Source organism: Tauraco erythrolophus, chromosome 6 (genome assembly GCF_009769465.1).
Source record: "Tauraco erythrolophus isolate bTauEry1 chromosome 6, bTauEry1.pri, whole genome shotgun sequence".
Taxonomy (NCBI): Eukaryota; Metazoa; Chordata; class Aves; order Musophagiformes; family Musophagidae; genus Tauraco; species Tauraco erythrolophus.
This window is the reverse complement of record NC_141470.1, coordinates 32999218-33023660: the sequence shown is the minus strand read 5'-3', so window position 1 is coordinate 33023660 and position 24443 is coordinate 32999218. Positions and strand designations below refer to the sequence as shown.

The 24443-nt window shown below is 39.8% G+C and overlaps 1 protein-coding gene across 1 annotated transcript in view; it reads left to right on the top strand.

The window, feature by feature from the left end:
• The window catches only part of SIPA1L1 (signal induced proliferation associated 1 like 1), a 77455-nt gene extending 54347 nt beyond the window's left edge, over positions 1 to 23108 (top strand). The window contains exons 12-20 of the mRNA XM_009978920.2: positions 1620 to 1738; positions 3194 to 3633; positions 9261 to 9500; positions 10571 to 10736; positions 14537 to 14780; positions 17878 to 18024; positions 20486 to 20600; positions 21080 to 21161; positions 22965 to 23108. Of these exons, the coding sequence (XP_009977222.1) occupies positions 1620 to 1738; positions 3194 to 3633; positions 9261 to 9500; positions 10571 to 10736; positions 14537 to 14780; positions 17878 to 18024; positions 20486 to 20600; positions 21080 to 21161; positions 22965 to 23108 (1697 nt within the window). The remainder of the gene's footprint in view (positions 1 to 1619; positions 1739 to 3193; positions 3634 to 9260; positions 9501 to 10570; positions 10737 to 14536; positions 14781 to 17877; positions 18025 to 20485; positions 20601 to 21079; positions 21162 to 22964) is intronic.
• Positions 23109 to 24443: the final 1335 nt, after the last annotated feature.

Sequence of the window (24443 nt, the reverse complement as noted above, 5' to 3'; positions counted from 1 at the left end):
TATGTTTTGTTACTGTGTGATGGTAACGACACATGTGAAACTGATCTTTTGCTCAGCATTACTTTTGCAGACCGCAGTTGGGTGTTGGTGTTGGTCCTGGCACTGAGTGGAGCTGCCAGCAAGTTCTGTTCTACAATGTCAGATGTCATGATGTTAGCAAAATAAGTAAGGCCGAAAAGAACAGGAAAAGTTGGGTGGTAAAGAGATGGCTTCAGCATTTGGCAAAGGCTGGAAATGCATGCTGAGATATAATCCCTGTATTTTATCTCTTGTGTATTGTCCTGCATTCATAGAGTTGCAGTTGGAAGCTGCATCTCTGACTGGAGACTTTATTGCCAGTCTGGTGAATCTAGGTGGAAGTTCAGTTCTATGACAATAAGCACATTTCTGATTGGGATAATCTGTCTCAAAGTAAGTAAGGCATTAGATGCAACACATCCACACACTCACTCCTTCCTGGCCTATTCTTAGCTACAGAAGACCTTTGTTCTTTGTGCCCCAGCACTGCTTGCTACCACTTGCCAGGGAGAATCAAGTTTGATTTTTTTTTTTTATTTAATATATTTAAAAAAAAAACTTTTTCATTTGTTTTTGCAAAAGCTAGTAATGCTGCAGATCAAGATGAACAAACAGTAGCTGTGTTAGGGAACGCACTGCTAATTACCATGGGTATTGTTAAGTACTTGATGTTCATAAATGCATATTCTACTTAAAAGCAGCATTTTAGAAGTGCAGAATATTGCATAACTACAGGAGAGAAGGTACATGTAAAAAGTCACAACTGAGAGATTCTTTTAAAAATACTGACCTTGGGCTCTGAGACGGGCTGTGTCAACACCCTCTAGACCTCTATAGTTACCTCCTGGGAAAATGTAAGTTTAATTTGCAAAGAGCACTCCTGTGAGTCTCCATGTAAGATGAGTGATTTGAATTCCATCCAGTTTTGTCAGGTTTAGTTCAGTAAGTATTTCTTTTGTACGTCTATACAGCTTCCGCATTCACAGCCTGCAATTTTTTAGGGACTATTGTGATTTCAACAGATTTTTTCTCTCTCTTCAAATAGACAACATTTATTTAACTCACCTTAACTTTGACAAGAAATATGTATAGTAGTTGTACTGGAGGAAACATGTTCATTTAAGTGATCACTGTAGACCTTTGTTATTGTCCTGCCTTGCGTAGAATACAGTTTAAGGAAACGTCTACCTTAGTTTTTTTTAATCTCTTGTCCACTGACAATGTGCTTATATACAATGTGCTTAGATACAAAGTCAATACACTGTGAAAATGAATATTCCGCTGTTTTAGTGCTCCGATATGGTGCTGTTGGACAATCTGGGGATGTTACCACTCAGGTTGTTCTAACAAAAGCCAGGATGGTGGCTGCTGTTTTTTGTGAAGTCTTACTGATTTACGCCAGGCAGGAATGGGCCCTCACTTACTCACCTGTGTTTTGTCACAATGTGTTTGTTTATTTGCAGTGAATTTCGTACTAAGATATCCAAAGGTTTTGACTTGGTAGTATTGGAGAAGTTGCAGTGTAAAATTAGGTTATGTATTTTCTTAAGTTTGTTGCACTGCATATGCTCTTCAGTACATTGTTGTGTGCTGTATTGCAGAACCAACATGCCATCTCCCAGCAGTATCAAAAGTGCTGCCATCCTTCAGAGAAAGCCCCAGTGGAAGACTGATGAGACAGGATCCTGTGGTTCACTTGTCTCCGAATAAGCAGGGTCATGTAAGTTATCCTAAAAAAGGAACGATCTAGTATTTTGCTTTTGCTCCACAAACTCTTGATACCAAAAGTGTTGTTCAAAGTTATATTTAGGGTGTCAGTTAAAAAGAGAAAGAAAAAAATCTTCAATCCCTGTTCGCTACTAGAACGTGGAGAAAGCAGTAGACCCAGACCTGTTGTTTCCTGAATCCTGCAGAAGCTAAGCACTGCCTACCGAAATGTTTATTAGTTAATAAAGATTTGTTGCTAATTGAACAGCAACTTCTTTTTTTTAATCTTGTGATAAGTAGAGGATTTGTGGGAGTTTACAAAGCTATTCCTAGGCCTCACATGTGAGACACAGTTTACTAATATATTTTATAATGCAATACTCAGAAAGCTGCTTCTTTAAAACAGAGAACAGTGATCTTGCTTTTGGTTTTGTATTTTCTCTATTTTCCTCATTTAGTATAACTATTGCTTTTTTTCCTTGCACACTGTTGGAAGACTTGGTCTGAAAGGTCTGCTGGAATCCTGCTGAAAAAAAATCGTTCTTGTTTTATTCATGTTTAAGGTGTAAATGATAAATTCTGTCTTTTCTGTCTCCGCAGAGTTAGATATTCACACCTTTTTGGAGACTGACACTTCCTGATTTATATACAGAGAGATAGATACCGAGAGATAGATAAATGCAGTAATGTTCATAAATTTAAAATGTCTTTAAAATTATTTATGACACTGGAATAAAAACAAAACAAACAAAAAAAACCCCAAAAAAACAGCCTTTAAGCTTTAAACTACCCAATATCTGTATCACTTGTGGTTTTTTAATTGCATTTATTTAGATGTGAGAAAGTCTTTTATTGATTCTTGTTATTCACTCCTGCTTACCAGCCTTCTTCTTTCAGTAGATTTGGCAGTGTTGCTTTTAGGTTAATTCATAACAACACATCTTTATTATTAAAAAAAAAACAAACACACCACCAAAGAAAAACCAATAACAACACACCTGTCCTCATATTCTTAGGAGCACACACTAGTTTTTATAGTTAGATTGACCTGTTTTCCATGAGATGTATTTGAGTTTATAATGATGTAATACATAACTCATTAGCTTGCGTGCAAAGTGCAGCATTGGAATTATTAATGCTTGCGTTCTTCTCATTTAGTCATTGTTAAAGTAAATCTTTATTATGTGGACAGACGGATGGTGGGGAGTGATGCAGTTCCTAATGAAGAGCAGTAACTTTAATTGGAGTTAACTAGGAGTCCAGATCGACTTGCTTAATATTCCTCCTGTTTTTTGTCAGTTCTGGCTTTTAATCCCCTTATTGTATCTATCCAATACCTCAAGGTAAAAGAGCTTCTATTGTGCAGTGGTGACTTTTGTAATCGTTTATTTCCTCCTCCTCCTTATTGCCATAATTCTGAAATAAACCTACAACTGTGGGTTTTTTTGGATTGTTGTTTCTTCTGTAGTCTGACAGCCACTACTCCAGCCATTCCAGCAGCAATACTCTCTCCAGCAATGCCTCCAGTGCTCACAGCGATGAGAAGTGGTATGACAGTGGAGAGCGCACTGAATCAGAGCTGAACAGCTACAACTACCTTCAAGGGACTTCAGCTGATAGCGGCATAGATACCACTTCCTACGGACCTAGCCATGGCAGCACTGCCTCCCTGGGAGCAGCAACATCTCCCCGTACAGGGCTAACAAAGGAGAAAGTGGCACCACTGTGGCATAGCTCCAGTGAAGTGGTCTCCATTGCAGACAGGACATTAGAAAAAGAGAGCCACATGGACCGAAAGACTGAGTCTTCACTGAGCCTGGATATTCACAGCAAGAGTCAACCAGCTTCCAATCCTCTAACAAGAGAGAACAGTGCTTACAGTCTTAGTGATGCTGTCTCACATACAAGGTAATTTTCACCTCTTAAGAGATTGACCCCTCCACACATTTTCCCTTTCTCACTCTCTAACCTGTCAAAAGTGAGAAGTGGATGTTGGAAGAGAGAGGGTTCTACTTATGTTAACCAGTGTTTTGAAAGATCTCACTGTGCAGAATGCTTGAAAATTAAGACCATCTTTAGTCTTTGCATCTGCTACTGCTGGTAACAGTAAAGAATGTCTTTGAGAGCATATTCCATACTGCTGCTACTGGACTAATGCAATACAGACGTGTCTGATGTGTTCATAAGGAATATCTTGCAACAACTGCAGTTCCTATGTGCATCAGAAAGGAGATGAGTCCATTTTATTGATGAACAGTTTAATATGGGTTTCTTTTTTAGTCTTGCAAATACACATTTCAGATGTTTTGCATTTTTTTCCCCCGTCTCTTTGTTTAGAAGCCTGCTTGCGGTCAGTATGATCAATACTGAGAGCAAGTTGCTTGGAAGTGCTAGCATGTAGATTTTAATCTCGTTCTGCTGCAGACTTGTCGGTATGACACATTACAGTCACCTTCCCTCTCTCCCTCAGTTTTGCCACTTGTAAAATTGGCAATATCAAGTACATGTATAATGTGCTTGAACACCTCAGATGGAAGATACCCACTTTACAAGTTAATCAGAGCTGCTAGAGACAGAAAATATTTTAGACCGTTTTCCTAACCCATTTGCCGAGAAGTATTCAGTGTGCTCTTTAAAAAATACTCATACTGTGTCACACTAGCAACAAGAAAAAAACACGGCTCTTCCATGAAAGATATGTGACCATCTTAATTTGTTGGCCTTGTGGAGCCTGACTATTGCATTTTTATTCTTAAGGTGCCTCTGTTCTGAGTGTGCAGCTATAATACCTACAGACTGGAAGTCTGAAGCAATTTTTGCTAATTGTTTTGAACAAAGCTACATTTATGCAAGGCTAGATGTTTATCAGTTTAACAGCTCCTCATACAGTAGCTGCAAATAGGGGGTTGTCATAGAGACTGTAATGTAGTGAATGATCTCGATGTACTTCATCATGGTAATTTTGACTAGATAATCTATTAACGGTGGTCCCGCTCTGGTTTTCTACCTCTCTTGGTTGGCCATTTTTGATACTAAAGCTCATAGGTATAAATCCCACCCAAGTCTTTGAGACTTGGTGTTTCTAGTAGCTATGCATGCATGAAGGACTTCAGTAAGTCTGTAGAAAACACTAAGCAGAGGGATTTACTTAGATTTTTGGGCAATGTTAGCATATGCCCCTTTCTTGAAGGTAACAATCTATATATGGTGGTTATGTACAGTTATATACCTTTTAAAGACAAGCATATTTATATGAATTATATGTCGTTTTTTTAACATTCATTAGAATTTACTACGTGCCCTGTGGTACTTGTCTGAATGTAACTAGCGGTAGCATTAAATGTGAGATTCTCATACTTGTGTTGTTGCGCTACTTATTATATGTGATAGCATCGTGTCTCCAAAAATGGTATTTTGTCTGGTTGCTTTGGATTAATTTATGTGATGTTTCTCTGATGATACTGAAATGATTCTCTGCATGGGTTTTTTTTTGAGCTGTTACTGAAATTTCCAGAGTTTTTCAAGTTTTGTTTAAAAATCAGGTATTGAAAATGCAGCTCTTTGAAAAGAGGAGAAGTAGCAATTTGTAGAACACACGGGGCATGATACTTGCAGTATTTCTCAATACTGCAACCCTTGCACCCATGTCATTTACTTTGGTGGAGCAAAAACAGACTGACTTTTGTTCCTTCTTTATTATTTCTTAGTTTTGAAGACTAGAACATGTGTTTAGTGCCTCACAATAAAGTGAAGGCACAGTATGGGCTAAAAAGCTTTCATTTTGTTTCTCATGGCATCCTCAGTTGGTGGTTTCACGCTGAGCAGCAGCGCTGCTGACCTGAGGAAACCCTAGGTCCAGGTGTTTGCTCCCGACTCTCCCATAGCTCTTTCTGTGGAGGCACAACAGCTTGGAGCTGGAGGCTTATTAAACCGGCACTTCCAAAATGTAACCACAGCTGCCTGCTTCAAGGAGATGAAGGAGGGGAGACTAAAGGATGATTCTGAACAGGCTTCTTTTCATGAGAAACGAACAGCTTAATTGGTGTGTTTCTCTATCAGTTTCTAAATTGTAATCCTTTGTTGCTTCTCACTTTTTTACCTTTTGCCCGTGGATGCCAGAATGACTGTGATGCCTTTAGAGTCGAGTTTCTGAGCAAGAAGAAAATGAATTTGGCCCTAAAAAGAACTCAGTGACAAAAAGAAAAGAAAATAACCACAAATTAGAGTGTTTGTGTCTGTAGAAGACAGGAGCGATAATTAGTGTTCGGATCATTTGATGGTGCATAAAAGAACTTGTACCTGAGAATTGGTGGCAAAATGTAAATTATAGTGATTAACTTTTACAGCAGAGCTTCTGGCTGGGTTTTATTTTTCTTCTCCACCCTCATTTCCAAAGTCCTTCCTGATGATTGTGCAGATTTCTCATAGCATCCCAGGAGAATTGTATTATGTAGGCCAGTAATTATACAGAATCATTATAGCTGAATGTCATTAAATGAAGCCATATGTGCTGATGGCATGAATTCCCTAGGAAAAAAATAAAATCAAACTTTCATTTCCACCTAAACTGTACAGTTTCTTATGGTCCTCTTACAAAAACTAAAAAGAAAATCATACCTACCTATTTCTAATCAAGTATCTTTTTCATTATTTCTAATAATTTTAAGATACTTAAAATCTTATTTAATGATTGTAGAATACTTTTATGAATCACTTATCTGCAATTCTTGCAGATTGTCATGTAGTATTGGAATCTTTCCTTAATTTAATCCTTGATGTCTCAATAATTGAGATGGCTATCTCTGTGTCCTGAGAATGAGGACTGAATTTCTTCCAGATGTAATCAAGGTGATCCCGGTGTCTGTTACAGGATGAGGAAGCCTCTGCATGCTTTCTGGTGTCGAATACTCCTAATACTTGCCGTTACTACCATAATGCTCCAGCTCCAATTCAGTTTTTCTAGAGTTTATCCAAAGCCTTTTGCTCCCCAAGTATGCTCTCAGTTAACAAGTGTGTGTTTCTGTCTGTCAGTATCCTGTTGACCAGCCTGTGTTTACTTGTAGGGCAAAAAGCTTCAGGCACATCCACAGTGCATAGTTCCTGCAGCAGAATATCCTCTCAGAATAGTATATTGTAAAACCACAGCTCAAAATATGCAATACACTTTAAAGAAAAGTGTATTTAAAATTGTTTGATAATTTTGCTTATTTGCCTGGCTGCTCTTGGCATCTATTATATGATACATATTATAATAAATATTAAAGTAATAATACTTAAAATACACAATATGAATATACAATATTATATATAATAAAATGTTAAAATATTTTATTCTATATACATATGCATTTTACATATAAATTTTATGTAGAGCATCCTGAACATCATTATTTACCCTCTTTGCCTAGTAATGTTAAGGATGAATACTACTAGCTTATCTAGGAGTTGTTACTGGTTTTTATGGAGAACTGTTTTCTCACAACTAGCATTTCCTTGAGAACTACGTGATGGATTAAAGAATTCTGAAATGTCATCAGAACTTCCCTTTTCCTACACTGAAGCAAAAGACTTCTCCACTTCTTGAGTGTATTTAGAAGGGGATAAAAATGAAAAAAAAAGAAATTAGCCTTATGTGTTTTCTTTAAAAGTGTGCATCTTCCCCAAGTGTTGGCAGTTTAATTTTGCAGTGGTGATGCCTCACAGATGGGCTGGTTTACTCAGCATGCGTAGGAGTTTTCTTTCAGTATTGAAAAAGAAGAGAGAAAGGGGAATGACAAGACGTTTACTGCCTCTCCCCCTAGCTCTTGTTTTTCTTTACTTTCTTGCTGTAAATTATATTTACTTGTATCTGTTACAAATAGGAAGGTTGTGATGTGCAGTGCCAAATATATGGGCTTGATAGACGGGAAAATGTCTTCCTATATTTTCCCAATCTGCTGTATTTTGTATAGGCCTTTCAAATGTACAGATGGAGGGAAGAAAAAGATAATTCTATAATACAAAATTTGTATTATTGTCGTTTGATTTGCATACATACGGGGGCATGCGTCTTGCCCCGATGTGAGGGACTTCACAGCCGTCCCCATGTACACTAGGCGGAATCATGGACTGCACCAGCCAGTGCTGTTTCGGGTGGGAAGACTACAGTCCACGTGGACTCCTCCTTAAATCCACAGCCCTTGACTGTTGGGAGTCGTGGTGCTTAATTTGAGCCATATGAAAATGAAACATTTCAAAGGTAGTTTTTTAGACTCCAACCATTGTCAATGGAGAGAGAGGAAAAACTCCAAAGCATTAATTCTGCATGTATATCTGAGACACCTAATTTAAAATGAGGAGAATCACCTCCTAAGGATGTTTCTTCATTGACTACAGCAGGAGCCAGACAAGTGGCATAGATTAGATAACTGACTTCTATAAGGCTAAATGTAGGTAAGATTATTTTCCCAGGTGCTAACGTACGTTTAACCTTAAATTCTTTTTTCTGTTTCAGTAAGAGAAAGAGATGTTAAAATGCATTACTTTATCATGATAAGAATAGAGTGGTGAAGAATTTTCTGTTAAGCGAAGAAAGAGGACACTATTCAGTGACTTTATTCAGCCTTCCAGCTAATTTTTATTTCTCAGTCAGAAACTGTTCTTTACCATGGGGCCATCTGTTTCAAATTCCTTCCCTGCAGTGTTGGCTAAAGGGATGAAAATGTGACTGAGTTGCATAGAGAACTGATAGAAAACTGGTCTCCAAATATATAATGCTATTTCCGTACTACGGCTGTACACAAAGTTTTCCCGTACTTAGAAATGCCTGACCTTTTAAGGTTGTTCTAGTAAATATTGTCTTAAGACCTAGTGCTCCTGATATTATGCGGTTGCATCAGATTCGAATATCAACATAACTAAAGAGTAGCTCCCATTTAAAGCCCCTCTCCTTCTTCCAACAATAAGCTGCAGTTGATCATCCCAGCTCTTTTTTCAGTCTAAACAAATTGTGATATATTTGCTCAGACTTCTCAATTTAAGAGTCTTTTTTAGCAAATAGTAGCTATGTTTCAGGCAAAATCCAGGAAGCCCTCTTTTGAAATATATATAGGATTCTTCTTTGATTTGTTGTGGGGTCTTAAAGAGATGTTTCTTGTTGCTTAAGTTCCTTCAAAATATGTTTTCTTCCACAGCCAGGAATTCCAGCAAGAAATTGGACTTGGGTTCCCTTTTGCTCGTTCAACTACAACTATTTATTACTTTTAATCTGCCTAATGACTGTGAACCCTTGATTTCCCATATGTGAAAGGGAATGGGGGGGACAGTGGTATGTCACATCCTTAGAGGTTGCTTACAAAATTTTTCATTGCTATGTGAGGTGTTTTTAATGAAACATTGGTGGAAGGCTCTTAAGAAGAGCAAACTGGTTTTGCTGCTCTACCCACTATTGATGAGAGTAACGTCTTGTGCCCAGAGTTCTGCTTTAAAAATAGTTAAAAAAGGTGCATGTACACACATTTGAGGCAAATGTTGTCTTTATTGTGTTTTTCTCCTAGTACTATGAGCTCACGACACTCTGCCAGCCCAGTTGTTTTCACCAGTGCCAGAAGCTCACCTAAAGAAGAGCTTCATTCTGCTGCTTCTCCACAGCTCGCACCTTCTTTCTCCTCCTCTTCTTCCTCCTCATCTGGTCCTAGGACTTTCTACCCTCGCCAGGGTGCTACTAGCAAGTATCTGATCGGATGGAAAAAGCCAGAAGGGACAATAAACTCAGTGGGGTTTATGGATTCAAGAAAGTAAGACTGTTTTTTGGTTCTCTTGTTTGGTTGTTCGCTTTAATGGTAAAGAAGCATTGAGATCTGTGGCACTCCTCTTTATAGAAGAGCTCAAGACTATTTAATAGAATGCTTAGTCTTCTGTAGAACTTAATCTCTAATCTAGAGTTCTACAGTTAGGCTTAAATATTTGATAGTCAGCTAATCTCATTTCCCTGTTAACTTTTAAAAGATTTTTTTCATCATTTCTGGAATGCTGTATGGATTTCAGTCCTCTTAAAGCTTACCTTTCCTTGGGACTTCTTAAAGGTGACTCAAACAGTTATTTGAGTAAATATTAAGAATCTTCTTAATGTAAGGCCTGAGTTTTCCTTAAGCCTCTCATCCATGTAGCAGTACTGTGCACGCTGTGCATTAGCTCTGTGACACTCCATGTTGCCTTGTTAAGATTGCTGCCAGTTTAACTGGCTTCAAGCAAGCCAAGGTGTCTCTGCATTACAATATGCAACCATGTCTTTTAGAAGAAATTGAGAAACAACTTACTAGTGAAAATGTTGTTCCTTTAAGTCTAGTATGACTTGGGAAACAAGTGGTTCAGAAAGCGCATTTCAAACAATTTATTCAACCCTTCTTGACTTTTACTGGGTCAAGCACAGTATCCCTAGATGGTACCAATAAATGACTGTCAAAAGGAAATGGTGAAACATTGTGATAACTACGCTATAAAAAAAAACAGTTAAAAGATTAAAGAGACTTAGTGATTTGCTGCTTTTGGCCTCATTGAAGACATTTATATTTTTTAGCTTTGTACAGAATATACATTATTTTAATAGATTCAGTCCCTTATTGGGAGAATGTATTACAGTAAGCTTTAAGTGTATTGCTAATTGATGTTTTTAAACAAGTTTATTGCTTCAACAGGCATTCGTTAAGATGAGGGTCTGCTGTATTAGTGAAACTCCTTCCCTCCTCTGTGCCACCTACCTAGGTTTTTTCTTTGAAAATCTTGAGGGTGCTATAATTCTTATTTCATTCATGCCTCCTGCCCTAGGGCTTTGAGACCTGAATGTGTCTGTTCCATTTCATTTAAGACGTCACCAGAGTGATGGCAATGAAATGGCCCACCCTCGGCTGCGTGCTTCAGCAAGAGATCTACGAGCATCACCAAAACGAGCATCCAAGTCCACCGTTGAAGAAGAGCTGAAGAAACTGATAGATCTTGATAGCCCAACACCTGAATCCCAGAAGAATTTTAAGGTATGTTAAAGACAGTTTGTCATTTGGCTATCTCTTATCACAGTTAAGTAAAATCTGAGAATGCCTGAAGAGTGACACACAGGTCCTCTTCTGATCCAAGTCATAGTTCTGTTGTTACAAAAATAGAAATGTGTAAAGTTACTCTTTATAAGAATTTGATGATTTTCATTGCTGCCTAGGCATATCAACTAATACAGCAAATGCTTCACAATTTAGAAAAGGAGGAAGGCCATGAAGCTCTAAGATTACTGTGTAGAAAATGCCGAGTGCTTTCAAAGCAGTCAAAGCTGAAGTGTTCTTTCATACAGAGGGTCCAGAGGAGGGCCACGAAGATGATAAGAGGGCTGGAGCACCTTTCCTATGAGGACAGGCTGAAAGAGTTGGGGCTGTTCAGCCTGGAGAAGAGGAGGCTCCGGGGTGACCTTATAGCCGTCTTCCAGTACCTCAAGGGGGCCTACAAGAAAGATGGGGAGAGGCTGTTCAGGAGGGCCTGTTGTGATAGGACAAGGGGTAATGGTTTTAAAATAGAGGGAGGTAGATTCAGATTGGATATTAGGAAAAAATTTTTTACCATGAGAGTGGTAGAACACTGGAACAGGTTGCCCAGAGAGGTGGTGGATGCTCCATCCCTGGAGACATTCAAGGCCAGGTTGGACGAGGCCCTGAGCAACCTGATCTAGTTGGAGATATCCCTGTTCCTTGCAGGGGGGTTGGACTAGATGACCTTTGAAGGTCCCTTCCAGCCCTAACCATTCTATGATTCTATGATACAGAGCTTACTGAGTTGGACTTTGCATTGAACTCCAGAGTTTCTCAGATAGGATCATTTGTATTCTTAACCATAACAGGAAAGTAAAATGCAAGACATTCCCTGAATTCTCATCATGAACAGAAAGTCATCCATTTGTCACAGACTTGTCTACTAGAGAATTACATTTGGGGAACAGTTTCCTTACTACAGTCACGTCAATATTGTTGCGGTTTTGTGTGCAAATTGAAAGAGATGAGATTGCATTAAAGGGTATGCCAAATTGCAAAGAACATTTAGGGCTGCTGGCTCATGGAAAATCCTGTAGTGTTCTTCTCTGATTGCATCACTAGACAGTGGCTTGTTGACAGTATTGAAACTTCTTGCAAAAGGCACGCTTTTATGCCTCTCTAATCCTGTTACTGCATGAGGACCAAAAATACTTCTTAAACAAATATTTATATAGAATAAATACTGAGAAACATTTCCTGATGTGTTTCAAAATGTGTATAAAAACACGAAAGTGCTTATGTTAATTTTAAAAATCCATCATTTTGAAGAGAATGTCTTGATTTCTACGGTTTCCATGTACAGTCAGTGCTTAACAGCTCAGGCTCATCACTGAGAGCCCAAATGGTTTCCACAGCAACCATGCAGAAGAGAGCACTGCAACTTCTTTCTTTGCTTGTAAAAACCCAAAGTGGCTTATTAAAATTTGTAAGTGCTAGGTTCCATATACAGATTATTTCAGATGTTACCTTTGAGGCTGGAGGGAAAAAAAAGCCTTGCCAATGGCAAGATGTCTTTTTCTTAGGTTTGTGGTGGTTCTGAGGGGAATGGAACATGGGCGATGTGAGCATCTCTTGTTGATTGGTTTGAGCAAGGGGATTGTTCTCATTCCAAGAAATTGCATTCTGTTTAAAGAGGTGAACTGAAGACCATGAAGAGTGTGTATGTTCCCAAGTTTGTTGTTTTTCTGCTTTGGGGTTAGTGAATCCATTCTTACCCTGATCTTGATTTCCTGGTGACTGTAACAAATATGTTAACTCAGGTTATACTTTTGATAAATTTCAGCAAGTTACTGACATTGTAGCACATCAATAAATTAAATCTTTTCCATTTGAAAAGTAACTGTCATTTCTGCCCACTGCGTGATTTATATTTCATATTACAAAAAAGTTGATCTTATGGAACAAAAATCTTTTGACAGTTTAAAAATAAAGAAAAATTATGATAATGCCCTTCATTACTTCACTGCACAAAGACCAAAAATTCTCCTCCTTCCTGTCTTTTGACTGCCAAAGGCTTTTGTTTGCTAGTAGAATTTGTTCTAGGCTGTGATTTTGTCTTCTGTGTCTTTTTGTCTTCCCAGCCTTCCTTATCTCCTTACTTACTACTTAAACATTACATCTTCTCAGACAGGTCACCCTTTTTTCTCTTCCTTCTGCTCTATTACCAGAAGACAATTCCTACTTGTATTGCCTCTGTGCTGACTTCACCAGATGTTCATATCTGTGCAACCTTTTCATCTTAAGGTCTGACATTAACTTGTGGTTCCAGGTCCTAATTCTTTAACACTAAATGAACTATACAACCCTCGAGTAAACACTGCTTGACATAGCAACTTTCTTTTCCTTTGCTGCTTCAGGACAACCGTTGGGAGATTTCACTGGCTTCTAATACAAACTTGCTGATAGAACTTTTAAATTTCAGAGTAGAAAAGCAGTTTGATCCTCAGTGCAACATAGTGCCAACTGTGTACCAGAAGTTGTCATTTCTGTAGTGTTAACTGTATATGCAAGGTTCATACTGTGATGGACGTGTCCTGAGGGAGGCAACGCAGAAGGGCGAAGTTGACTTTCCCATAGAAAGTTGGCATGGGACATGGCTTCTCTTTCCTTCCTCGTCTTTTGATGATAGCAGGTTTTTTGAAAGTACTCGTAATTGTTTCTGATCCTTAATCATAAAACCAAAACATGCAGCAATCTTTTATTATTAAAACTCTTCATGTTTTGGAAAAAAAAATTTCTGGCAGATTGTCTTCCACTGTACAGTACCAATAGTCCCTCCTCCATGTTCTTCTCCCACGTTGTAGTGTAGGTTTTTGATCACAGGAATAGAGTGCCGTCTGTTTAAACATTTTGTTTTCCTTTCTCTGAGAAGAGAGAACTAATTTTATGTGCAAATGAGCAACTCTATAATGTTTAATCTTTCCTGAGATTGTTATCTCTTTTTTTTTGTTTAAACTTACTTACAGAGCAAATGAGGGTGGTGAGGTCTTCCTTTCTGTTTGCCATTTCTCCATGAAAACCTTTGGACCAAATTTCAACCAAACAGTAAAGAAATGTTCTGTCTTAGAAATAGTTATGTTGCTACGAGTTTCATGAAAATCGGTCTGTCTGCTGCTGGGAATGGTACGCATTCTTTGGTAGCAGCGTGCTGACACTGGCCAGAGAGTATGTAACTCCTGGCTGACCACAGCATTGCTTTCTCCTGTGTGGAGCATGGAGGAAGCTGGGATGATGGTGGGGGTAAGGCACAAGTTCTCTTGCTCGTGGGACTGCTTAATTTTGATTCAAATCTTTCTGAAGAATCGAAGCGGTGGTAGGCGTTCCTGGTTGTTCAGTAATACAAGACTTTTAATTAGTTGGCATTTGCTGGGGCTCTGCCTGCAGGAAGGCAGCCTCCCCAGGCACAAGGGAAAACTCTGGTTTATGCAGCATCCAGTCTGTTTCAGTAAACATTATCTCTGCTGCACATCAGCTCTAGAATCCACAAGGGCTGCCTGAGGTTTCAGCTTCAGGAGAAGTTTGAAAGATATTTAAAACGTGAGATTGGCTAAAAAAGAAGTATATATACTATCTAGTTATAATCTCCTGCAAAGCAGAATACTTTAGTTCTTTTTCCTATCCACTCTGAAAAAATAGGTTAACACTTGCTTTCTTATTTATAAAAAAAAGTTTTAAAAAATTATTTCAGTATAGACTTCAAAAGCTTCTTTATTGATTTTTTTTTCTCATTTCTTCTTTTATTTGTTTTTATGAATGTATAGTCACACACTCTGTCCTGTCAGTCTCCCTTTCCCAGCACTCCTACCACAAGGCGTGCCTTGCAAAGGACTTTGTCAGATGAGAGTATTTACAGTGGTCAAAGGGACCATTTCTTCACCTCGCGGGCCTCGCTCTTGGACCAAGCCATGCCAAATGATGTGCTATTCACCAGCACGTACCCTTCTCTCCCAAAGTCACTGCCATTACGGAGACCATCATATACTTTGGGAATGAAATCACTACATGGTAAGTGTATTTCCCATTTTTCTACTTTCAAGTAGAAAATCAATTCACAAATTGATTTTGAAGTGAATCCCTTGTGAATCGTCTTAAGGGAAAGTTTTACAGCAATTAATACTTCCATCTTGATTTTGCTAAAATGAGGAGAGTCAAGTGACATGCCTGAAAACATAAAACAGGATCGGATTTTTTTGCTACCCCCCTCACTTATAAGACTGCATGACCTTGTGGAGGGAGCACAAAAATTTGCCTCATCAGCTGTAAGTTTTCACTAATTCTTCCAGGAGTCATCTGGACCAGTTGAACCAATGGGCAAAAACATATGCCTGATTATCCACCAGTGACAACTTCAAGTGTAGTTCCTTTAGTGTGGGATTATGGGAACCAAATACTATTAGGAAAATAATGATATAAAAGGGGATAAATACCAGTAGACATTTGGATGTACAGCTACACCAGATACAGCTTTTATTGCACCAGTGTGGTTTTAAATTCACTCCCTTACCATATTCATTTTACGGGACATACAGTTACTTAATTTTAGTCACACATCAACAGCTAACAAGAAAAAGTTACTTGGTAAACTCCTGTCAAGAAGGTGCTCAGTTTTCCTCTCTTAGTTTACTGAAAAATCTCAGTAGGATTATCTGACAGGCTCTGTGTTGCTGCACATGAGTGTCTCAGTTGGTGAGAAAGGGAATTTTCACAAGTTCCCACTGTACCTCGTAACTAAATGTGTACTAAATGTGTTTTCCAGAAATAGGGCCAGATCTCAGTGTAGGATTCTGCACTGTGTTGTGAAGAAGTACATATCCGCTCCGATTTATTCGTGTTTTCGTATGTTTCAAGAGGAAAACACAAGGCTATCAATAGATTCAACTCACATAGTGGGCCTTAAGCATAGTCTGTATTTAGATACTTGAGATACATTTGACAGTGCAGGCTGCTCAAGAAATCTATTTTAATTTTTTTTCATCTGCCTGTGATCACCAGGCATCAGTTCTCAGTGTTGAACCTGACATTTTCATGAGCTGTTGTTTCTGTATAACATGTTTCTTGCATAAGAGTTAGGAAACCGAGCTCTCTTAATTTCTGCGTTTTGTGCACTAGAAAAACTTCGCAGACTTGGTTACACTTGTAACTGGGTGATGGATTTGGCTTCTGAGGGCCCAGAGTCAGAAGATTAATGATCGCATCTGAGTAGAAGTGGAAAGAAGCACTTGGTCTCTTTTCGTTCAAATGCCTGTATTTTCAGAAAAGAAACCCACAAATCCTTCTTTCACTGTCACATTCTCTTCAACGCCAAACCGATTACTCCTCCTAGCGCATAAGCTTTATACATGTGTCAACAAAACAAGATTTTCCATTTCCTATAAAATGTAGGCCTGCATGATAGAAGAACCAGCTTTTTGAGTGACACACAAATTGTCTCCCCCCATGCACAACTTGCCTTTGCTGAGAGAAGGATTAAGTGGAGCTGGATATTTAATACCACAAGTATTTGTTGGCTTCCAGCTATTCAAAATTATTTTAATTCAAAGATCTTAATAACAAAGAACAGCCATTCCAGAGCACCTTTGTTTGTTTTGAAGAGGGAAAACAGTGAGCTAAAAATATTATTTACTCATCTGTCTTAACAATCCAACTCACACTGTTAAAACAGGTAATTTTTCAAATGGTTAGGTTTTTTTCTTCTATTTATCTTTTCACTAATCTTAAATATTTTCATGTTAAGAACTTCCCAAATAACTGCCCTCTCTTGGGGATATAATACAAGAATCCTCAGTGTTAATATTGATCTGAACTTACGATGATAAAAAGTAAACATGGACAGAGAAAAAGAAATAAAATTCAAGATTTTTGAGCAAATAAGTGAATGCAGTGTAGCTTTTCTGGTCGTCACTTCCTAGCAGCAATATTATTTAGCTAAAGCTATTAGAAAGTTATTTTAGTTACTAAAGTTATATAGTTATTAGACTATCAAAAAAAAAAAGAAGGAGGGGCAGGAGGTAAAAATAAGCAACACAACTAGTGATGCTTGTCTTCCAGTGGGCTTGTGTCCAGCCCACCATGCTGTCTTCCTGTTTGCTCTTGTCCCAGATGGATTCTTCACTGTACTCTTCTTCTCTACAGCCTCCTTCCAGGTGCCCAAGTCCTTCTTTTCACCCCTACATCTCTGGTGCTTCTAAAACCACCTATTTTTCAATTTTTTTAAATTTTTTCAAAACTTTCTTTACACCCTGACAGACAGCATGAGGAAGCAGGTTGTTGCTGCTTCTGAGCTTACACGTGTGCTGACTGACTAGGCATTGTTCTTTTTTTGATTGTCCAGCCAGTAAACTGAAATAAAGTGGATAATTGTTGGTTCACAATTTGGTCTTTCTCTAATTCGTGGCAATAATTCAAGTGTTTCACTTTGCTAGGCACCAGTTTGCCCAAAAGTTACAGGGATTTTCTATCCTTCTTTCAACCGTGACACCGATGTTTTTTCCATAGTGAGCCACTTATGGGTGGGTGTGGGTATTTTTCAGTAAAGATCAAGAGGTTTCACGAAATTGGTGAGAGATGTGCAATGTGGGAAGTCATTTTAAGGGTTTTCTTGTTCTAATTCACCTTGGTATGCCTAAGGCTGCTCCCATTGGTTTATGAGATTGTAAAGCGAGGAGGAAAAAAAAACCCGGAGTTTTGTACTTTTACAGGAGCAAATAGGTGCTAGGGAGCATAGAAGCCCCAGCAAGCATCAGAGCCCTCCCCAAGTATCTTCAGCTTGTGCAGAGGCAGGAATCATTGGGTAAAAGAGTACTGCCCCCAGCCCCAGTGCTGGAGGAAGGTAGAGATTGGCTTTTGAAGTGCTAAGCTGCTGAGATTCAGGCAGGTTAGAAAGGAGCTGAATGTCCTGGTGAGAAGCACTGTCTCAGAAAACTGGCTTGTAACATGCTGTATCTGATCATCTACAGTTGATCAAACATTCTACTGAGTTCTGGTTCCAAAAGTGCTATCCCAGAAAAATTAAAAATAAGAATGCAATACATTGGTATTAAGAAAGGAATTTTGAGTTTGGTTTTCTTTCATGGAGTTTATAATTTGTTCTGCATTACTCTAGGAGAGTTTTCTGCCTCAGACAGCTCCCTCACAGATATCCAGGAGCAAAGACGGCAGCCCATGCCAGACCCTGGTCTTATGCCATTGCCTGATTCTGCCTCTGATCTGGACTGGTCAAACTTGGTAGATGCTGCCAAAGCCTTTGAAGGTAAATTTTCAGAATGTAGTACTTAGAAAGCTGATCTTTGTACGTGCTTCATTAAGGAGTGGTTTTAATCTTGACTCTTAGTCTGAAGCTAAAGCTCATTTAAAATAGCAACTCAAGTCTTAACAGCGTAAAACTTCATATGAAATACTCAGATACCGTGTCTTTATACCAGCGTCCCTCTGTGCTACAGTTTGGCCAAATCTCTGTAAAACTGGCTACTTTTCATTTCATGTAGAGCAGTTGCAGACATCACAGCTAGAGTGGAAAAGACATCTGGCACAAAATGGTGAAAGTAAAGTCGAATAGCAGGGGAAAAGCATATGAGCACACTAATGATTGCTTGCTTTTACTGCACTAGCAAAAAGTTTCTGTAGTGCAGCTGAAGTGCACTGCCAAGGTAATTTGGGAAATATGCCTTGTTTGGTATATACTTTTCCATTGCCATTCTTCCCTTTACATACTCTGAATGTGTAGACTTGTGCATAAGTGTCGTTTAATCCTATGGCACTTTCCATCTCCTTGACACTTAGGAAACTGAAGAGAACTGTAAGCTGCCTAGATGTATTTGAATTCAAAATTACATACACTTCAGCCCAAAGGGAGTTTACCTTACAGTTACTGTAATCCAATGGAAGAGTCTTCTACGTGCGTTAAACTGAAGTGTTTTTTCCCTAATCTCTGCATAAATGCTGTCCCACCTTCATGAAAGTGTTTTCACTGATCCTGAATCTTTGAGACATTATTCTGCATGGTTGGAAAAGGCTGTGAAGTAACGTGCTTTCTTGGCTGTTCTCTGGTAGCAGCCATATACATCATTAGGACAGCTCAGGTCAAAGCTGGTGTCCAAGACGTACATGTGAGCTCTGCTCTATTGCCATAGGAGTTGTAGGATCAGCGTGTCTGATATTTCTGCTGTGCAGTATTGGGAAAGCATATTCAAAACAAACCTTAGTCCTCAAGAGGAGATGAATTCATAGTGATGGTTTTTTCACCACCACATAGGGATGAAACCCAGGTTTTAATGCGTTTCACTGTAGTTGGCAATTTCTGTTTAAAAGTTCCCCTTTTTTGGTTAGATTTATTTGACTGTCCTCATTAACCTGAATCCCTTGCTTTTGTAGGCCCCAAACTCACTTGTGTTTCTCTTTAGAAGTGTGAACAAAGTCAGGGTGGTGAAGGTAACAAACTGACAGCTCAGATGAAGGAAAGCTGGGGTAATGTGTTGGCTGGAACCTTCATCTCACCACTGTAAAAATATGTTCAGAGTTGACTTGTAGAGGGGACAGCTGTCTGATGTCAATATGATCCCATTGTGTAGTCTCTGCCAGGTGCCAGTAGGGATTGACGAGTACCACGCAGCCTAAACTCTCATTTTGTTATCCTGGGCACCTCTCTTCTACATCATTGGTTGGTGTCTTCAGCACAAGCCGCCGAAGTTACAAATAGTGATACCTGCAACCAGCTGAAACAAAAGCTGCCTGGATCCTTGAGCTACACCAACCTTCAGTATTTTCATTCAAAGGCAAAAAGAGAGGAGCAAAAAAATTCCATCAAATACCAAGGCACATTAATTTTAGCCTTTTTGAAAGCACTGAATAAAAATATGCCAAGCAGAAAAAAGACAATGCTGTTCTATTGCCAGTGAGAGACCAGCAGCTGCTGAGGGAGAGAATGTTAATTTATTAAACTAAAAGTGTTTGTGTTGCTGTTTGTGCTAGGAAACTCCAGAGGTAGGGGCGGTCAGTAGTTTACAGTTGCACCACATGTGATAGTGATTGAGAGATATGTTAAAACATCTGAGCAGTTACAGGACAAAAAAAGCACAGACACAGGGCAGGAAAGAGGTTTCACGTTTCAATCCGAAAACGTTTTCTAAGGCATAAGGAAAAAATTTTGGGTTCTGAAAAATTGCATTGGTCATTTTCCTTTCCATATGTAAATTGTGCACAGTGAGCTTTTCCTTCCTCAAGATGAAGGGATCCTTTATAGAGTGAAGGAAGCTAAATATAGTTCCTGAGTTATTGAGTAGTGTCATGCAGTTGTACCTAGGAAGTTCTGCACAGCACTTGTTCTTCCAGCTTGGCTTCTTGCCTCTCTTGGAACTGGCCTTGGGTGGACTCCACGAGTGCTGCCGGGGTCTCTCTGCTTTGTACTCTCTAGCATCTCCCTCCTGGAGAGCTTCCTAGCCTGAGGGTGATGCATGATCTGTGTGAGCCTGCAGTGCTGTGCCAGAGCTAGTGCTTGCTTTTGGAATCCAATACAGTGGACAAACTGGTGCAAAGACTTGGCATGCCAGTTTGCTTCTGTCAAGTGGATATTGGTGTGTCATATCATCACTTGATCTTGCTTGAAACAGACTTTTTAGGTTGCTTTGAGATCCTGCAGTGTAGCTGTTGTACTGTGCATGAAGAGATAATCGTTACTGCTGCTATGGTTATTCTCTGTACGTTTACCTTCTCAGTTCAGCGAGCTTCATTCTTCGCTGCTGCTGATGAAAATCACAGACCTGTGAGCGCTGCCTCCAGTAGTGATCAGGCTGAGGACCAGCTTACTGCACAGATAAAGCCTTATACAGGGTGAGTAAACAACACCAGACATGCAGGCTTCCTCAGCTACAAACTGAGGAAAAGAGTAGGAACATATTTATAAGCCATCTCCAGGCTTTGCAGAACTCTTCACAAGTTCTCATGAAGAGGATGATGGGAAGTGAAAACAGAAGAATTGTAAAGTACAGTTGAACCTTTTTGCAGGTTCTTTCTTGTTTGAGATGTTCATGAACGTGTCCAGAGCAACGGTATTTCAAGGCACATATAATGAGTAGAAGTAGAGAGAAGTCAAGTGATGGGATGGCCCCAATTAATCATGAGTTAATTCTGTTGATTAATGTGCTGCATGTGTTCCATGTACTTTTGTTCTTTTTGTTAATTTTGTGAATTCTTAGTGTACCTGACTGCCTACCTACATAAAGCCACTTGGTATAGCCAAGGCCATTAGCTACCTTATGTGAAGACAGTGGATCACATCAATACCTATTCTTGTTTCCTGCTTCCCACAGTAAAGAATCTCCTCCAACTCTCGCCTCTAAAGTGGACCAACTGGAAGGTTTGCTGAAGATGTTGCAAGAGGACTTAAGGAAGGTAAACATTTCATGTACAGAACATCTGTAAGACATGTATTTAGTGCTGATAGGTGATGCTAATAACTGTGTAATCCTTCTTTGCCATGCCTGAGCCTGTGACAATCTCATCCTTGTAAGAGAAAGACATTTCTTTAGTACTTTTCTCAGGCTATACTTCTAATTATGAAAGAGTAGGGTGGAGTGTCTAAATTTGTAGGCATTGGATTCCTCTGCTTAAATTAGGAGGGTGATTCAGAATACCTCCACTCCTAATTTCAGTGGCACTGTGAAAGGCTTGAAGTTAGTCCATGTAAGTATGTCCTTCTGATGTTGAAAAGTTAACAGTGTTATCTAAATATATCATTTCCACTGTGGAAACTTCCTGTATTCTGTTACTGTCTCCTTGGTCCAAGAAAGTTCTGCTGTGATCAGATGAAAAGTCTCTTAACTGGGGAAGTTATTTGCCGGAATATTTCCTACCCTTTATTTAGTCAACCATCAGCAGTTGTACGTACATGTTGTATGTACAGAACAGGGCATGCCCAATTTGTTTTCATTATTTGAGGAGCCAGCTTCTGTATTAAAATTTAATATAGAGAAATCCTGCTCATTCAAGCAAGAGTGAGGAATGAAACATCGCAAATATCATAGAAACATAGAATGGTTAGGGTTGGAAGTGACCTCAAAGATCATCTAGTTCCAGCCCCCCTGCCATGGGCAGGGAAACCCTCCACTACACCGGGTTGCTCAAAGCCTCGTCCAACCTGGCCTTGAACACCTCCAGGGATGGAGCATATACAGCTTCTCTGGGCAACCTGTTCCAGTACCTCACCACCCTCTGAGTGAAAAATTTCTTCCTTATATCTAATCTAAATCTGCCCTCTTTCAGTTTAAAGCCATTACCCCTTTTCCTATCACTACATGTCCTTGTAAAAAGTCCCTCTCCAGCTTTCCTGTAGGCCCCCTTTAGGTACTGGAAGGCTGCAATAAGATCACCCCGGAGCCTTCTCTTCTCCAGGCTGAACAGCCCCAACTCTCTCAGCCTGTCTTCATAGCAGAGGTGTTCCAGCCCTCGGATCATCTTCGTGGCCCTCCTCTGGACCCGCTCCAGCAGCTCCATGTCCTTCTTGTGTTGGGGACTCCAGAGCTGAACTCAGTATTCCAGGTGGGGTCTCACGAGAGCAGAGTAGAGGGGCAGAATCACCTCCCTCCACCTGCTGGGCACGCTTCTTTTGATGCAGCCCAGGATACAGTTGGCTTTCTGGGCTGCCAGTGCACATTGCCAGCTCATGTTGAGCTTCTCATCCACCAGCACTCCCAAGTCCTTTTCCTCAGGACTGCTCTCAATCCATTCTCTGCCCAACCTGTACTTGTGCTTGGGATTGCCCCGACCCACGTGCAGGACCTTGCACTTGGCCTTGTTGGACTTCATGAGGTTCTCACAGGCCCACCTCTCCAGCCTGTCAAGGTCCCTCTGGATGGCATCCCTTCCCTCCAGTGTGTCCACAACACCACACAACTTGGTGTCATCTGCAAACTTGCTGAGGGTGCACTCGATCCCACTGTCCATGTCACCAACAAAGATGTTAAATAGCACTGGCCCCAGTACTGACCCCTGAGGAACACCACTCGTCACTGGCCTCCACTTGGACATTGAACCATTGACCACAATCTTTAGATATAAAACCAGGTGTTACTGCGCATAAAATCCTTATACAGACTGAGACTCATGCTCGCTTAAGAGATTCTTGCCTCTCCATATAGGTAGGAAGCATGACCTTAAATGTCCACTAAGATCTGTATTTTTTTCCTCGTGCCTAAGGAAAAAGAGGACAAGGCCAGTCTTCAGGCTGAAGTGCAGCACTTGCGGGAAGACAACTTGAGGTTACAGGAGGAATCCCAGAATGCAACCGAGAAACTGAAGAAATTCACTGAATGGGTTTTCAACACAATTGATATGAACTGAGAACAGTGTACGGGGAAGGAAACTATCTGTTTTGAATATTATTACTGGGACTTAAGCTTTAATGCCACCTTAATCATGACATGTGAAAGTATAGTCAGAGCACTTCCCTGTTCTTCATCCTCCAATAACCCTTTTTCGCATCTCTGCGCGCACTCAGAACAATTGCAGATCAACAATCAATGTCTGCCTTTTGTAGAAAAAAAACAAAGTAAATAATTTTAAAAAGGTAAAATAAAAGTTTAACTGCTAAAATGTGAATGTCTATTTTTTGCACATTGTCTCTTTATCTGTTATGTACAAAATGATTTGGAGGCCGGATCAGGCTTGCTGTTCCATCTGCCTCTGTTTCCATTAACTCCTCTCTCTCTGTTTCAGGTAATCTGCTTTTCCTTGCAGCTTTGGCAAATATAATGACATCTAGAAAATTAGAAAGAAATGTTTATTTTACTGTTCTTCTTACATTGTTTTCTGAAGTATGCCACAGACAAGGGGATGTAATGCAATGTTTTAGGTGTCTCCTTAGCAATTTGCGCTTGATTGCTAGTGCTACCTTCCCATACGTTACAGAGAACGCGTATCCATAGTGTGTATGGTACAGTGCAACCAGCATCACAACATTTGGAGAGAGACTAGAGACGTGAGCCATGGGTGAGGCATATTATCACACATCTATTGCATTAGCATTTCCGGTAGCCTTTGTTTCCCGTGGAAACAACGGCTGCAAGTAACTTTACGAGCAGCAAAACCAGGCATGCTGCAGTTCATGCCGTGTCAGGCAGGCTGAGAGATACCGAGTGCTGTTGCTGTACCGCTTCAGGGCAATCCCCTTCCCTCCCAGGGGAATCTGTTGCTTGCATATGTGCAGAAGACTTGGGCTGAAGTTGTAAAGAGATTAAGATTTCTTTCCCACGAGCTGTTTCCATGAAAAACCACACAAACCATCTCCATGCACCTACCCTCCCATTCTATTTCTCTGGACTTCTCAAATCACAACAAATTTGAGAAATGTTTATTCCACTTGTGTTTTATTACACGAGAGGTCTGATAAGTCTTTTACTATGGTAGACAGGAAAATGTAAAGGTGAGTTAGAGAAGTGTATTTTTCAAAGTACTGGGGTAGGATTGGAGCTCTGAAATCCCCGATCCCCAGTGGAACTGTCTAGCATGAGATTTCACAAACTGCCTCATGCCAGGAAAGTTAATTTCCTGTTCTTTGAAGGAACAGCTGACTTGCCACAACATGTTACCTCTCCAGAAAATACCTTTTAGGTGTCAGAGTATGACATTTAAGCGCTGCAGTCTGCACAGACGTTGAACTGTGCAGCGTGCTAAGGA